The sequence below is a fragment of the Solanum dulcamara genome, chromosome 1 (assembly GCF_947179165.1).
Source record: "Solanum dulcamara chromosome 1, daSolDulc1.2, whole genome shotgun sequence".
Classification (NCBI taxonomy): Eukaryota; Viridiplantae; Streptophyta; class Magnoliopsida; order Solanales; family Solanaceae; genus Solanum; species Solanum dulcamara.
Window position 1 is genome coordinate 73,213,632 of NC_077237.1, and position 17,394 is coordinate 73,231,025.

Below are 17,394 nucleotides of genomic sequence, written 5' to 3' on the forward strand. Positions count from 1 at the left end.
ACAGCAGATCATGGCCATTTTGAGTGGATTGGCTGGCACTGGAGCCATTCCTACCATGCCCGCAGCACCATCCACTGTTGCTTGATCTTTTGCTGATGCAGCTCCGCTAGTAGATGAGGTGGTAGAAAATGATGGCCTTCTCCAAACCACTTATGGGTCCTGTTATGACGGGCACTGGGTATGAAATGCTCACTAAGTTTCTAAAGTTCAAGCCTCTAGTCTTCCATAGTACTAAGAATAAGGATGCCTATGAGTTTATTCTTGACTGCTACGAGAGGTTACATATGTTGGGAATAGTGCACCAGCACGAAGTGGAGTTTGTGATATTTCAACTGCAGGGAGAGGCCAAGCAGTGGTGGAGGGCTTATTTAGAGTGTCATTCACCAGTGTTGCCTCCACTTACTTATGTTTAGTTTCATGCTTTGTTCCTGAAAAAATATGTGCCACGTACCTTAAGGGACCGCAAAAAAGATGAATTCATAGCACTAGAGAAGGGAGGTTTGTTAGTGGCCTCTTATGAGGATAAATTTCATGCATTGTCCAGATATGTTACTCAGCTGGTAACTATAGAGGAAGAAAGGATTCGGTTATTTGTGAAGGTGGTGAACCCTGAATTGCAGGTGATGTCAGTTCACATAACTTTATCAGGCAGGAGTTTCAACGAAGTCATTAACTTTGTGAAAAAGGTAAAAGGTATGAAGAGAGACGAGCAGGACAAAGCTTTGGCTAAGAAGACCAAGAGCAAAGGTAATTTCTAGGGATCCTATTCTAGAAGGTCAAGGAGGACGGTAATTGCAGCTCGGCCAATTCAGTCGGCACCACTCGCTTCTACTGGCAGTTTCTTAGGTACTCTACAGCACCACTAACCTATGAGGGTTAGGGAACATCATTTCTAGGTAGAAGGCCATTTTTTGATCGCGACTTTTTCAATTATGGAGAACAGGGGCATATACGGAGAGAATGTCCTCACCCTCACATGACAATTTTAGCACCCCAACAGGCCAGAGCAGTAGCACCCATGACTAGGGGAGGCAATGGTAGAGGACATCCACAGGGTTGGTGAGGAAGAAATCAGGGAGGTCATGGAGGCCGAGGTAATGGTAGTACAGGTTGAGGAGCAGCCCAGCCAAGTAAAGAGGCGGCCCATCAGGATGATCAGGCTCAGTTTTGGTACATATTTGGGCAAGACCGAGGCAGAGGCATCTGATGCAGTGATCACAGGTACTATTCTTATCTGTGACCGGATGGCTACTGCTTTATTTGATCCAAGGTCTACTTACTCTTATGTATCCTTGAAATATGCCTTGGGTTTTGATGCACTGTGTGATATACTAGATGTCTTTGTTCATGTTTCTACCCCTGTTGGAGAGTTAGTCATAGTCATCCATGTTTATTATGCTTTTTTGTGATGTTTATGAGATTTTAAACTTGGGTTGACTTAGTGATTTTAGACATAACCGATTTTGATGTAATCTTAGGCATGACTTGGTTGTCCCTCTATTTTATTGTACTTAATTGTAATGCAAAAACTGTGGCTCTAGAGATATCAGAGAGGGAAAGGTTAGAGTGTGAAGGGGTGTACAAGCCTAAGCCAACTAAGATCATGTCTTTTCTCCATGCTAGAAAAATGGTGGGGCCGGGTTGTTTGGCCTATCTGGCCTATATTCGGAATGTGGAGGTAGAGTCTCATTCTATTCAGTCTATTCCGGTAGTGCATGAATTTCTAGAAGTATTTTATTCAGACTTGCCTGGTATGCCTCCTGACAAGGACATAAATGTCTGCATTGACTTAGAGCTGGGCACTCGTCCAATTTCTATTTCTCCCTATCGTATGGCTCTAATAGAGTTGATAGAGCTTAAAGCTCAAATTCAAGAACTCTTTGATAAGGGATTCATCCATTCTAGTGCTTCTCCGTGGGGTTCTCCAGTGTTGTTTGTTAAAAAAAAAATGGTAGTATGAGAATGTGCATTGACTACCGGCAACTGAATAAGGTTACCATCCAAAATAAATATCTCTTGCCATGTATTTATGACCTCTTTAATCAGTTTCAAGGTGCATCAGTATTCTCAAAGATTGATCTCAAGTCTGGTACCATAAATTGAAGATTAGGCCAGAGGATGTGCCCAAAACAGCTTTTAAAACCAGATATGGACACTATGAATTTTTGGTGATGTCTTTTGGGCTGACCAATGCACCTGCAGCCTTCATGAGTCACATGAATGGAGTGTTCAAGCCATTCCTAGATACTTTTGTGATGGTGTTTATAGATTATATTTTGGTGTATCCAAAGAGAGAATAGGAACATGCAGACCATCTCCAAATTCTCTTAGATTGTTTGGGAAAATAGAAGTTGTATGCAAAACTATCTAAGTGTGAATTCTGGTTGCCTTCAGTTGCCTTTTTAGGACATGTTGTTTCAAAGGAAGGATTAATGGTGGACCCAAAAAATATTGAGGCAGTTAAGAACTGGGATCGGCCAAGTTATGTGATCGAGGTTAGAAGTTTTGTGGGACTAGCCAGTTATTACCGCATGTTCGTGAAGAACTTTTCTTCTATCGCTACTCATTTGACCAGACTAACTAAAAGGAGGTTCTATTCAAGTGGACAGTCAAATACAAAGAGAGATTCCAAAGAATTAAGACTCTTCTGACCACAATACTTATTTTGACCCTACCGATCGAAGGTAAAGACTTCATTATTTATTGTGATGTTTCACATTCAAGTTTGGGTGATATGTTGATGCAGGATAAGAACGTCGTAGCTTATGCTTCGCGGCAGTTGAAGGTGCATGAGAGGAACTACTCGACTCATGATTTAGAGTTGGTAGTGATAGTGTTTGCATTGAACATCTGGAGGCATTATCTGTATGGTGTCAAGTGTGAGGTATTTACTGATTACCGCAGCTTACAGCATGTGTTCAGCCAGAAAGACTTAAATTTGAGACAGCGGAGGTGGATGGAGTTGCTCAAAGACTATGATGTCACTATCCAGTATCATCTAGGTAAGGTTAATGTGGTAGCAGATGCATTAAGTCAAAAATTGATTAGCATGGGAAGACTAGCTTGTTTGGGAACCCGCAATGGCCCCTGACTAGATAAATTCAGGCCATGGAGGCCAGGCTCATGAGACTAGGCATCTCAGAGAAAGGTGGGGTGATGGCCAGTGTTGATCTAAGGACCACTTTTATAGAGAAGGTTAAGGTCAAGCAGTTTGAAGATGTAAATTTGAATAAAATTAGAGAAAAGGTGTTGATGGACAAGGTCCAAGATTCAGCACTTGATGCAGGTGGAGTGCTCCACTTTAAGGAGAGGATTTTTGTTCCTCGGGTGGATGGCATAATTCAGAAAATTTTGTCTGAATCACATGGTTCGCGATACTCTACTCGTCCTAGAATAACAAAGATGTATCAAGACTTGAAACGTCTATATTGGTGGCCGGGTATGAAGAAAGACATAGCTGAATATGTAGCCAAGTGCTAGAGCTTCTAACATGTTAATTATGAGCATCAAATACCAGTAGGTTTACTTCAAATAATTCTCATTCCAAAATGGAAGTGGGAGAGAGTAGCTATGGACTTTAAGGTGGGACTTCCCAAAACCTTGGGAAAGTATGATTCCATATGGGTAGTGGTTGACAGGTTGACAAAGTCAGCACTTTTATTTCAGTTAGAGTGGACTATAATGCACAATAGTTGTCAAGGATTTATGTGAAAGAGCTATTAATGCTACATGAGGTGCCTCTCTCCATCATTTAAGACCTTGGTACACAGTTCACCTCTAAATTTTGAGAAAAGTTGCATGAAGAGTTGGACACTCAACTCACTTTTAGCACAACATTCCATCCACAGACAGATGGTCAATTAGAGAGGATTATCCAAGTGCTGAAAGATATATTGAGGACACGTGTGATCGTCTTTGGGGGATATTAGGACAAGTTCTTGCCTTTGTGTGAGTTCTCCTACAATAATAGTTACCGCTCCAGTATTGAGATGGCACTATTCGAAGCACTTTATGGGAGGGGATACAAGCCTCTCATAGGGTGGTTTGAAGCTGGAGAAGTGGAGTCATTGGGGGTAGACTTAGTGAGGGATGTCAGGATAAGGTAAGGAGCATCCGAGCTAAACTTCTAATAGCTCAAAGTCATCAAAAAGAGTATGTTAATCGTAAGGTGAGGGATATGACATTTCAGGCTAATGAGAAAGTGATTCTAAAAGTGTCACCCACTAAAAGGGTAATGAGGTTTGATAAAAAGGACAAGTTCAGCCCTTGCTATATTAGCCCTTTTGAGATTCTTGACTGTGTAGGGCCAGTGGCGTAAAGGTTGGCCTTACCAACTAACTTGTCAGGGGTACATTTGGTGTTTTATATGTCAATGTTGAAGAAGTACCATGGAGATGGGGACTATATCATTAAATTGGATTTGGTATTGCTAAATAAGGATCTTTAGTATGAGGAAGAGCTAGTTGCAATCCTTGATCGTGATATCCGGAAGTTGAAGACTAAAGACATCAACATGGTTAAAGTGCAATTAAAGCCTCATTTGGTAGAGGAATCTACTTGGGAGACCAATAAAGACATGCGGAACAAGTATCATTAGCTGTTTATCAAAACAAGTACTACTATATCTCTATTCTAGCCCTATTTTCCCTAGTTAGTCACTCGGAGGATGAGTAATGGATAAATTGGTATCTATTATAACAACCTATCTCCGTCGTTATGAATAAGCCAATAGAGAATGAACAATTTCAGAAAATTTGAGCCTAAGCCAGACTTGGATGAGTGTTGAGTCAGGCGAGGTCCGAGGTGACCTTATGATAGGTGGAGGATCGAATCAGTAATCTTATTTAGTTAGCTGATATCCAAGATGATGCGGAGTATTTATGGCTTCATCAAATCACATTCAGGTCAGTAAAACTCTTAAAATTAGACTTGGCGTGAAAGGTATGATTTAAGATACCATGAGATAGAAGTGTGTTGTAAAATGAGAGTTTGAAGCTCAAATTCCGAGCTCACAATCTCCGCTTATCCTGCCAGAGCGGGATTATTTCTGCCAAAGCAGGGCCGCTAGAGTGGGATGGTCCCATTGTGGCGAGACAGACGCAACTTAAAGATGGAGAAAAATCCCAAAATGGTTATTTTGACTCCCACTTCGTTTTAAGAGACCAAAAGCAACCTAGAGTGAATTCTTGCTGATTTCCACCATATTTTGTGTCTAAGATAAGTAAATTACTCTCTTACTTCATAATTTGATTCCTAGAACCTAGAAACTATGGTTGGTAATCATTGGGGGAGGATTTGAACTGAAACTAATGGTGTAAAAAAAACTAGGATGGGGTTAAGATCATGGGTTTTGGCCTAAGAGGGGAATTATGTTATAATGCATGTGAATTAGGCCACTGTATTGATCCTTTGTGTATATGTGACTTGTTTTAGACCAAGAACAAGCATAACAAACCCAGAAAGCGAAAGCTCTTGCATCTTAGAGTGGTTAAAGCTCGAATTCAAGGTATGTGATGATTTTGTTTCTTGTATGGATTTTATGTACTTGCTAAATTACTTTATGGTATGCATGTGTGTATATGAACAGGAAAGCATGCTAGAATTTATGTGAAATTATCATTGACTAGCCTGTGTTGTGATGAATATGTTCTTTGTGACATAATGTTGATTCCTAAATATAATTGTGGTTGCTTGTATGTTGGGATCAGATTCACATTTTGACATATAATTGGATTGAGTGTCTTTCGATACATATTTTGATCAGGTGTCACATGCTGACATAAACTTTGAACTGGGTGTCATGTTTTGACACAAATTAAGTGTTTGCAGGTCCCAGGAGTGGACCCTAATATGAAATTTCATGATATTAGAATTGATGAACTTTGATCTAGTTGAGTACTGTTTGAGATAAAAATGATTAAGTTATTCTGTATATATGTACTTATTATGTTGGGTTTACTTGTCCATGACTCGCTTACTGGCTGGCCGCGTGATCCTACCAGTACACTGTTGATTTTGTGTACTGATACTACGTTTGCTCTGTCTTTGTTGAGTATAGGGCATATTCATATGGATGCGGAGAGACCTTGCCTAGAAGAGTGATAGTGTTCGAGTTCAAGGTGAGCTACTCTTTCAAGATGTCGTGGACTCTCTCTTTTTTATAGTCCTTCTTTTGAAACTTCGATGCTCAGACACTAGTGTTATTTTAATGTCTTTCTTTGGGAATTGTATTCCCTTTCTCGACTTGTTAGTTGTTTAGAGTTTTGGTACGATCCACTTTCAGTTCCTAGAATTAGGGTTGTTCACTGTTTTGTTTAAAACCAAAACCAAACTGAAAATTTTACCAAATCGAATAAAAAAACCGACATTTGATTTGGTTTGATTTGGTTTGGTTTTAAATTTGAAAAACCGATAATATTTTATTTGGTTATGGTTATAGTAAAAAATAACCGAACCAAACCGATAATTATATACATAAAATTTATAATTATTTATATGTATAATATTAGCTTTTCATAAATAATTAAAGATATTTTATACCTTTTAATTATTAATTTTCATAATTTAATTAAAGATAAAATTAATTATATTATGGATTCTCTAGTTAGTTTAGTTTAAATATGTAATTTTTTCATTTTAATGGACAAAGTTGTTTGTAGTTTGGAACCTCTGTTTGACTTGTTTTTTTAAATCTAAACTGCATTGCAAGTTTGGTCCACTTGATTTGCCATCAGCATGTCTTTCCCACAATATGCAGCAAAGTTCGCCCTTGTGGGCCGTGAGGAAAAAAGAGTTTCATAAGAAATTTGAATAATGTGGAGAGAGAATATTTGAATTTTTTCGGCTAGTCATAAACCGAAAAATTGAACCAAACCGATAATAACCAAACCGGTGGTTATTATTTTACTTGATTTGGTTATGATTTTAGACATTTAAAAACCGATTAAATTGGTTTGGTTATGATTTTAATCAATAACCGACCCAAACCGAACCATGAACACCCCTACCTAGGATGATATTTCGCATATTTGGGTTGCTAACTAGGTATTTCTGAGTTTATGGGAACTCAGCCTATGTTTTGTTGATTAAACTTGCTTCCACATCTTTAACATTGTTTTTATTTTTCGATTGTTGTTATTTGGACTGTAGAAATGGTTCTCCTACCTGAGGGTTAGTATGGGTGTCAGTTACGGCGGTCCGAGGTCATGACAATATGCCTAAATATCATATCTCCAAATCTTCCAAGGTTAGCAAAAAAAAGATTGAATTATTATTATTATTTTTAAATTTATTTGAATTAATCTTTTACAAAATTAACCTAATTGTGAATCAAAAAAATTGTGCTTTGAAGTTGTGATGAAAAATAAAATATTATGATGAAAAATTAAAGAATGAAGAAGAAGAAGAAGAAGAAGATAATTGGTGGGGTGTGAATAAGTAGAAGAAGATAATGTGAAGAAGAAGAGGTGTGGGTGGTGGAGTGTATGGAAGATTTTGAATTTTTTTTTACACTTTAACACGCATGTTTTTTTGTCACGTTATTTTAGAAAGTAAATAAATTTACTTTTAAATAGTAAATATATATAATAAACCGTCCTAATAATTTGAACATGTAACTAATATTTCAAGATAAATTCAATCTATGCCTTTTTTCTATACTAATTGAGTTTTTCTATGCATGATGACATGTTGACTCGAAACATTAAAGATATTGTTCAATGTCATAAAAAATGACAGTGGCACCCTCGTCATCGACTGGTATTTTATATCTTTCAACTCTATTTTCAATCCACTTCTTTTTGAGTAAGATAAAATCTTGTTATAATAGACATTTATTATAATAATATAATATTTTAATGATCTAAATTTTTTGAAATCAATATTTCATGTTATATATATTTGCTTATTTATAATAATATTCTATTTATAACAATAGTATTATGTATTATAGCGGTACATTTTTTTATAAAATTATCCTTTATAACAATTATTCAAATATTGTATAACAATATTTCGTAAGAAATAAATTACAACAACAAAAAAAATAACATACTCAGTGAAATACTACAAGTGGGGTTTGGAGAGGGTAGAGTATATGCAGACCTTACCATCGCCTCATGGAGATAGAGATGTTGTTTTCTAAAGACCATCGGCTCGAATATTGTATCTACCCCAAGTAGGAGAAAATAACAGTAGACATAGCATAGTGGCTAAAACTAAGAGCAATGTAAATTCTACGAGATAAAAAATAATATTAACAGTAGCAAAATAATGTGATAATCGAAAAGCAATAACAACACAACTATAATGGTACAACTAGTCCTATGACCAACTAAAACCGTCACAGTCCAGGTAACACTCTATCTCTACTAGCCTTCTACCGTAATACATGACCTTCACATCTTTCTATCTAAGGTCATATCCTCAGTGATATGAAGTTGCTCAATATCTTGTCTAATTTCCTCTCCTCAATACTTTTTTGGTCTATCCCTATCCTTACCCCTCCGCGTAACCTCTAAATCCAATTGTTCGCACCTTTTAACTGAGGCGTCGAAGCACCTCCTCTGCACATACCCAAACCATCTCAGTCTCACTTCTCTCATTTTGTCTTCCATAAAGGTCACTCCCACCTTCTCCCAAATAACCTCATTTCTAATCTTATCATTCCTACTATGTCCACACATCCATCTCAACATCCTCATCTCTGCAACTTGGATCTTTTGAACATGTGAGTTCTTGACTGGCCAGCACTTCACCCTATATAACAAAGATGGTCTAACCACCATTCTGTAGAACTTACCTTTAAGTTTAGGTGGTACCTTCTTATCACATAGCACTTTAGAGGCAAGCCTCAATTTCATCCATGCTGCCCCAATGCGATGTGTGACATCGTCGTTGATATCTCCACTACTCTCGATGATGGACCCAATATATTGAAAGCTTTCTCTCTTGAGAATAGGATGAGTGGAAAGCCTTACTTCCATGCCATCTTCATCCATCGCAACACTAAATTTGCATTTCAAGTATTCGGTATTGGTCCTGCTCAATTTGAACCCGTTGAACTCTAGAGTTTGTCTCGAAACCTCCAATCTATCATTAACTCTATCCCGAGTCTCATCAATAAGTACTATGTCATTCGTAAATAGCATACACCATGGAACCTGTTCCTGAATAGACTGTGTCATCTCATCCATCACGAAGGCAAAAAGAAAAGGGCTCGGCATAGATCCCTGATGTAGTCCCATTTCAACAGGAAAATACTTTGTGTCTCCTCCTATCATCTTAATCCAAGTGTTGTCTTCATCATACATGTCATTTATCGCCCTAATATACACCATCGAGACACCATTAGCCCCCGACACCTTCAAAAAATCCCTCAAAACTTTGTCATAGGCATTTTCAAGATCAATAAAAACCATATGAAGATCCCTCTTTATTTTTCTATATTTCTCCACCAGTCTCCGGCTAAGATGAATTACTTCAGTAGTCGACTGTCCTGGCATGAATCTGAACTAATTCTCTGAAATGGATACTCTTCTCCTCACCCTCATCTCCACCACTCTCTCCCAGATCTTCATAACGTGGCTCATTAATTTGATACCCCTATAATTATTACAGTTTTGGATATCACCCTTGTTCTGTACAATGGAACCATTGTACTCTAATATAAAAATATTTATGGTAATTATGATTAATGTCATGCATATAGTAAATTTCAAGTATGAAGAGCATGTTTGGCATTGTTGTTAGAAGGCCATAAACACTTATTTCAAGACAAAAACATTTTTTAAGAAAACTAAGGTGTAATCAGTAAAACTGTTTTTAATTGGAAGCAAAAACGGTTTTTCTACTATTGGTTAGAAGCTAAAAGTATTTGCTTCTTGAAAAATGCTAAAGTAGAAACAGAAAATTATTTTTTCTAAGACCAAACTATGTTTGCTATATATACATATTTATCAATATATCTTGTACAATATTGGTTGAAAATTTGAATATGTGCATTTTAATTTAATAAAAATATAAAATTTAATTAAAATTTTTAGAATAGATATTTAAAATAATTTCTTTTTATAAAATAATCTTAATATTAAAAGTATATTGATACTTGTCCTTTTTCGTAATCTGGCTTTCAAAAGAACATTTTAAAAATAATTAGTCAAACACAACATGCTTATCAAAAATACTTTTCAAATGAATTAGTCAAACACAAATTATTATTTTTTCAAAAGCACTTTTCTGAAAAGCTATTTTAAAAAAATACTTCTAAAAATAAGCAGGTTTTAGCAGTAATGTCAAACATGCTAGAATATCTAAAAGGAAAAAAATTATATTTAAATGGTGACAATCAGTTATGATCATAACTTCACGAAGAAAGACTACTGAAATTTGCTTTTTTACGCTTATACTCTTTCTATTTTCTTGATTAAATTGGTTGATTACATTTTTTTTGGTATACAAAATTATTAAATTAAATTTTTCATACTTTTATTTATAACAACTAAACAAGATCCAAATGTCAATATTAGTATACATAACATTATCTCACTATAATGATCATGAAATTTTCAGGCAGGCACTGTAATCATAAAGAGGATTGTAATCCTATCACTTCTCAACGTTAGTAGAAGTGAACTTCCGATGCTCAAAAATTCAAGATAGAGGATGTAAAAAGAGAAGAGGATTCATATGTTCAAACTTCAAGGAAATACTACTAGGGATGGCAATGGGGCAGGGCGGAACGGGTGCAGAGCGGGTTGAGCTCAATCCGCAAATTTTTTAGTAAACCTTACCTAAATCCCATAATGGAAAAGTCTAATTACTATACATCCCTCATCGTACCAAAATTATCCGATTTATCCTTTTTCAATTTTGCTGATACATTAATTATGTAACTGATACATCAACTTTAGCTATAGAACAGTTAATGCAGATCATCTATTTATGGATAGTATCTTAATATAAGGTATGATTGGTTCTTTAAATCAATTATTGATCTAATTAATGAGATTAATTGGTTAAAAAAGAAACGGTTGTGTACATGAAGATTCAAGCCAAAAATAGAGCATCAATTCAAACCAAAGTCGATTTTAAAATTTTTTCAGTTTTGCTGATACATTAGTTATGTATCTGATACATCATCTTTAGCTGTAGAATAGTTAATGTATATCAGCTATTTATGGATAGTATCTTAATATAAGGTATGATTGGTTCTTTAAATGAATTACTGATCTAATTAATGAGATTAATTTGTTAAAAAAAGCAACGGTTATGTTCATGAAGATTCAAGCCAGAAAACAAAGCATCGTCTCGAATGGAAAAAACAGAGCATCAATTCAAACCAAAGTCGATTTTAATTTTTTCAGTTTTGCTGATACATAAGTTATGTATCTGATACATCAATTTTAGCTGTAGAATAGTTAATGCACATTAGCTATTTATGAATAGTAGATTGAGATAAGGTATGATTGATTCTTTAAATGAATTGATGATCTAATTAATGAGATTAATTGGTTAAAAAAGAAACGGTTGTGTACATGAAGATTCAAGCCAAAAATAGAGCATCAATTCAAACCAAAGTCGATTTTAAAATTTTTTCAGTTTTGCTGATACATTAGTTATGTATCTGATACATCATCTTTAGCTGTAGAATAGTTAATGCATATCAGCTATTTATGGATAGTATCTTAATATAAGGTATGATTGGTTCTTTAAATGAATTACTGATCTAATTAATGAGATTAATTTGTTAAAAAAAGCAACGGTTATGTTCATGAAGATTCAAGCACATTAGCATTAATCTCTTATTAGAGTAAAAATTTAGGCATGTGGAATCAATTACTACAAAATAATCATGACACGTAAAATTGATCGGAAGAAGTAGTTTGTAGAGACAACTGATAAAGTTGAGAAAACGATAATATCACTTTCCAATCTCGACAAATAGTAGAGTCGTTAATGATGATGATGATGATGATTAGGAGAAAGAATTAAGGGAATAAGAAACAAATCAATAAAGACATCGAAAAAGAGAATATACTAATCCAAAGGGTAGCGAGGGCTAGGGTTCAATACCTAAATTCACTCGACGAAAAATCATATTCTATGTATAAGGTATTTTTTTAATTTCTTTATGTATATATGTAGATTAGAATTTTCAAATATAAGATCAGATGTTGATTTAGTGGTTGAGAGGATTCAAATACTGTATTTTTATTTTTCGAATCCTTTTAGTGAAAATTCTTATTGACGATATTATGATAAATTGTTAAACTCTATCTTGATTTATCGCGCTTTCAATCAAACATGTCATTCTCCAAACGCTAAACTAATGGCATTGTGCCACTAAAAGATTCATGAGATTTTAAAGGGGACAGTGAAGAACAATGAAAAGTAGTTTTGAAAATGACAATTCAATTTTGGCTTTGGATTTTAAAATTTTGAAGGAAAATGCTCATCCTGTGTATACTTAATTATCACAACCAACTAAGTGCATATACTCCAATGGACCCATATATTGAGGATCAAACAATAAAACATACGCCAATTTTCTTTTTAGTTTTTTTTGTTTTATTGTTTTCACCCTTTTCATATAAACCAAGCAAGTGCCAGTTCAGACTCATCTCTTTGTGGCATGACACTTTCAATCAACAAAAAAGGTCGTTATGTACGGACATGTGGACTATATTTGTTCTCTTCTTTTAAAATTATTGTGATCCATCACTTGGACATAAATTAATTTATATTTTTAAAAATGATAATTTGAAGTTGAGTTAAAAATTGAAATTCTGTCTGGACATAAAAATACTATTCAAATTTTTTGAGTGAAAACTTGAAAAACGCTTGAAATAAAGTTGTTTTTTTAAATAAAATTTATATTTTATATTTTAAGTTTAAAGTTTTCAAAAAAAAGGTAGTTTTAAATACATAGTCAACCTTTAAGCTTGTCGGAATATTTCATTTATATGCTTGAGCTAAGTATTGTTCTAATTGAATATCTCAACTTATAATAAAATGTTCTAATTAGGCATTTTCGGTTCAATTTTGGATTTTCTTTGTTCTCATTGTTATGTAGTTAAATTAACATCATAAAATATATAATCTCCTTTAATTATACAAATTCGTTTTATTCATAAAAACCCCAACAATTTTTACTTGAAGTTGATGCATATAATTAAAGGAAATGACATAGTTTATGTGGTTAATTTAACTACATAATAGACCAATGAAAATACGTGCAAAAGCTTTTTCTGAAATTTGAACTGAATTGGCAGGCCTGGAGATTCAATTAAGGGGAACAGTCTAATAAATCGACTGTTGGTGGCATCACGCCTTGTAGGGTATTTTGGTTTGACACTGCTTCACACACCCCCCAAAAAAGGGAGTTACGTCTGAGTTAAACTTGGAGATGGAAGTCTTCTTTCCTTTCTCGACGGTGAAGTTTGATAAGCCAATGATTTTTTTCTGCTTCCCGTCACTAACCTTACTTCGGACTATGTGACGGTACTTTATTAGAAGTTGAGATGTTCAACTTAGTTCTAATGTCTAAACGAAATATTTTGACAAGTTTAAAAAGCCGGCTATATATTGAGACAAAAACTTATTTAAAACAATAACCAGATGTTATTGTCGTAGACAAAATCTTTGGACAACAACAACAACAGCAACAAGCCCAGTATAGTCCCACCATGTGGGGTCTGGGGAGGGTAAAGTGTACGCAGACCTAACCCACCTTGAAAGGTAGGGCGGCTGTTTTCGAAAGACCATCGGCTTAAGAGAGAAGAACAAGAGAGGAGAAACAAGGAAAACAAGACATAGGTCAGTAGAGCCAAGCATATCCAAAACAATATAAAATATGAGAAATGAGAGCGAGAAAGTCAGGATAGGAAAGACCGGAAAGAAAGGAGCATTAACTACTATAGATAAATATGATACCCAAAGTAAACCGGACTAACAAATATAAGCAGTAATCAAATGTAGAAATCAAATATTAATAAACAAATGAGCAAAACTACGACTACTATGGAGAAAAGATAAGCCACCTAGCCCACTATCTTAGTCTGAGTCCTCCACAACCTCCTATCTAAGGTCATGTCCTCGGTGAGCTGCAACTGTGTCATATCATGTCTAATCACCTTTTCTCAATACTTCTTCGGCCTCCCTTTGCCCCTCCTGAAATCATCCATAGCCAACCTCTCGCACCTCCGCACTGGAGCATCTGTGTCTCTCCTCTTCACATGCCCAACCCATCTCAGTCTCGCTTTCCGCATCTTATCCTCCACCGATGTCACTCCCACCTTGTCTCGGATATCTTCATTTCTAATTCTATCCATCCTAGTGTGCCCACACATCTACCGCAGCATTCGCATTTCTGCGACTTTCATCTTCTGAACATGAAGTTTCTTGATTGGCCAACACTCCGCCCCGTACAATAGAGACGGTCTAACCACCACTTTGTAGAATTTGCCTTTGAGTTTTGATGACACTTTCTTGTCACACAGCACTCCGAAGGCGAGCCTCCATTTCATCCACTTTGTCACAAAATCTTTGGACAAAGGGGACCTAATTAGATTGCTTGCATAGTTAATTTTACATCACTTAACGAGTCTAGAAGAATGTTTGTTGTGACATCTCCACACAAATAAATTGAGGCGGATTCATGTTTTAAATTTGATAAATTCAATTTATAAAATTCGTTAGCACTAATAAATTCACTATATATGTTTTTACAATTGTGATTCCGAGCTGATATTTACTAAAACATGAATGAGTGAAATTTTCACATATAAATTTATGTTTTACATTAAAATTAAGAAAGAGAGTACAATATGTCTTTCAATTTTTTTATTTAGAATTGATATATCTCTCGTTATAAAAGTGGTTCACATATATTTCTACCGTTATAAAGTGATTCACATATACCCTAGTTGAAATTTCACATTGATTATAACTTTCAACGTACTTATTTTTACCCCATTTTCATCATCCATATTTTTTATAATATTTATCTAAATTATATATAAATATTTTTTTAAAAATATTTTTTACTTACAAATTGACCACCAAAAAAATTAAATAAGAAATTCACTTATTTTCTTTAAAAATATTTTTTTCAAAAAAAAAACATTTTTCTTCGTACGGAACACACCCTAAGTCATCCCTTTGTAAAAGAGTGAAAATTATTTACAACCCACAACTTTACTATAAAAATTAAATTTCCTCCTCAACTTCGAGAAATAGTCATTCTCCCCCTCTCTTTGCCTAATTGATTTTTTAAATATCTATTCTACGCGTACATTATTAACTTTTATCTTCTTCTTTTTTTATACTTCTTTTAAATCAAACATTTTAGTTATTTAATTTTATAAAAACAAATTCTATAAAAATATATTTTATCGACTGAGTATATAAACAAATGAACGATAAAATATTATTTTATTAAGGAATAATACACAAGTACCCCCTCTCAACTATAACCAAAATTGTTAGGACACACCTTAACTATACATTGGTCCTATTACCTCCTTGAATTATTTTAAAGTGTAAAAAACACACCTAAAACCTATATAATCAATCACATGAAGGGAGGTGATTTACACTCACCTTCACAGCATCCTTACGTCAGCGCCATGTCATTAAATCGTCAGATTATCTAAAAAAAATTAAAAAATTATACTTTTGAAAAAAAATAATTTAATTTAAATTGTGCTCACCATATATTGTCTAAACTAAATCTCTAATATGCAAAAAAAATTCGAATTTCATGTTAAGTATTTGAGTAAAAAATAAAAAGAAGAAGAAAAATTCTTCCGATATTATACAAATTGATGAAATATCTGGAAAAAAAATCACCGACAATTTAAGTATGTTGTAAAAAAAAAATATTTCTAACAATGATAAAATTGGGCTCTATTTCATAATTTAAAAAAAGAAATTTTAATTAAAAAGATATCAACTTAAGTTTTAATATTAACTACTTATGTATATTAGTTACTAATGAAAATGTTCAATTGAAATAGACATGTATCCAAATTAATCAGATTTTAAATTTCTTTTTCGTCTTTCACATGCCTCCAAGAGAGTGAATACACTTTATGTGTCACCTTAGCAATGAAGGGTGTGTTTATTACATTTTAAAATAATTCAGAAGGATAATAGAACTCATGTATAATTAAAATGTGTCCTGATGATTTTGGTTATAATTAAGGGGTACTTGTATATTATCCTTTTTATTAATATCATTTGTCAGGGGTCAAATCAATATCATTTAGTATATTGACGCTGATTTAATTAACTAATGGAATAGTGGTTCCATTTTATTTTTTTCCCAAGACTACACTATGAGATGCTTAATAATATACCAAACGTTCAATTTAGGAGTTGGTAATTAATAACAATGCGGTTCTTCCTTATATATGAGCCAATAGGTTAACGGAAGATATATAAAAGATAGATCGCAATAATATGTAGGAGCAAATTTAAAAAAAAATTCATTTTTAATTTCACACAAAGGTACAAATAAGTCTTTTTGTGTACGGTGTAAAACTTGTTTAGCTTATGCTTTGCAATTCTATATAGAATACAAGATCGGAAAGAATACATGGAATGTGTGGCCGACATAAGAGATTGGTATATGTAACACTTGAGAACTAGTAGGATCATTTTCTTCTGTTCAAAGTAACATCTTTTCTTTTTATTCAAATTATAGTAAAAACAATAATTTGGGCCTTTATTTTTCTTATTTAATATTAATAGTTCAAAGGCAATAATGAGCTATAATTTAGGAGAGACTAAATTAATTTAGGGGAATTTTCGAATATAGCCACTTAAAAATATCTTAGTTATGCTTCATAGCTATAGTTTGTTAATTATAATTCGTAGCTATAGTTATAGCGGCATTTGTATACGTTTGTATAATTCCCTATACAATTCACATTGTTTATATAACGTTTGTATATTTCACTATACAATTCATGCACAATGTTTATATAATTCGCTATACAATTTATTGTGTTTGTATATTTCGCTATACAATTCGATTCGCGTACAACATTTGTATAAATCGCGCGAAATATACAAAATTACTGTATAATCGCACGAATTATACAAAACTCAAACTGTAATTACAGTTAGATGTTTGTCGTGAGCCATAATTAATTCAAACTATAGCTATGTTAACTAATTAACTAGTATATGTTTGCTTATCCACGTAATTTTCCCATTAATCTATGGTGCTAGTATTTTCATAGTTAAAAATTGATGGTTATTTTTTAAATATAAATAACGGTAGTACCAAAGTCCAGACTAACGAAGACGTCCCTCTATTATTCCGTCTAATGCATGCTACCTCCAACTAAGACACAACTTAGACAAGTACTTGTTAACTTTGCCCAAGGC

The 17,394-nt window shown here is 34.0% G+C and overlaps 1 protein-coding gene across 1 annotated transcript; it reads right to left on the minus strand.

Moving 5' to 3' along the window:
- Positions 1–8,670: 8,670 nt before the first annotated feature.
- On the minus strand, positions 8,671–9,503 carry LOC129894046 (uncharacterized). Its single transcript, XM_055969543.1, has 2 exons — positions 8,820–9,503; positions 8,671–8,757 (listed from the first exon to the last, which is right to left on the minus strand). Exons 1-2 carry the CDS (start codon positions 9,501–9,503, stop codon positions 8,671–8,673), a joined length of 771 nt encoding a protein of 256 aa, XP_055825518.1.
- Positions 9,504–17,394: the final 7,891 nt, after the last annotated feature.

Coding starts and splice junctions, on each gene's coding strand:
- LOC129894046 (XM_055969543.1), bottom strand. CDS start 9,503: ATGCCAGGACAGTCGACTACTGAAGTAATTCATCTTAGCCGGAGACTG. Junction 8,758..8,819: donor AAGTGCTATGTGATAAGAAG/GTACCACCTAAA, acceptor TTTGTTATATAG/GGTGAAGTGCTGGCCAGTCA.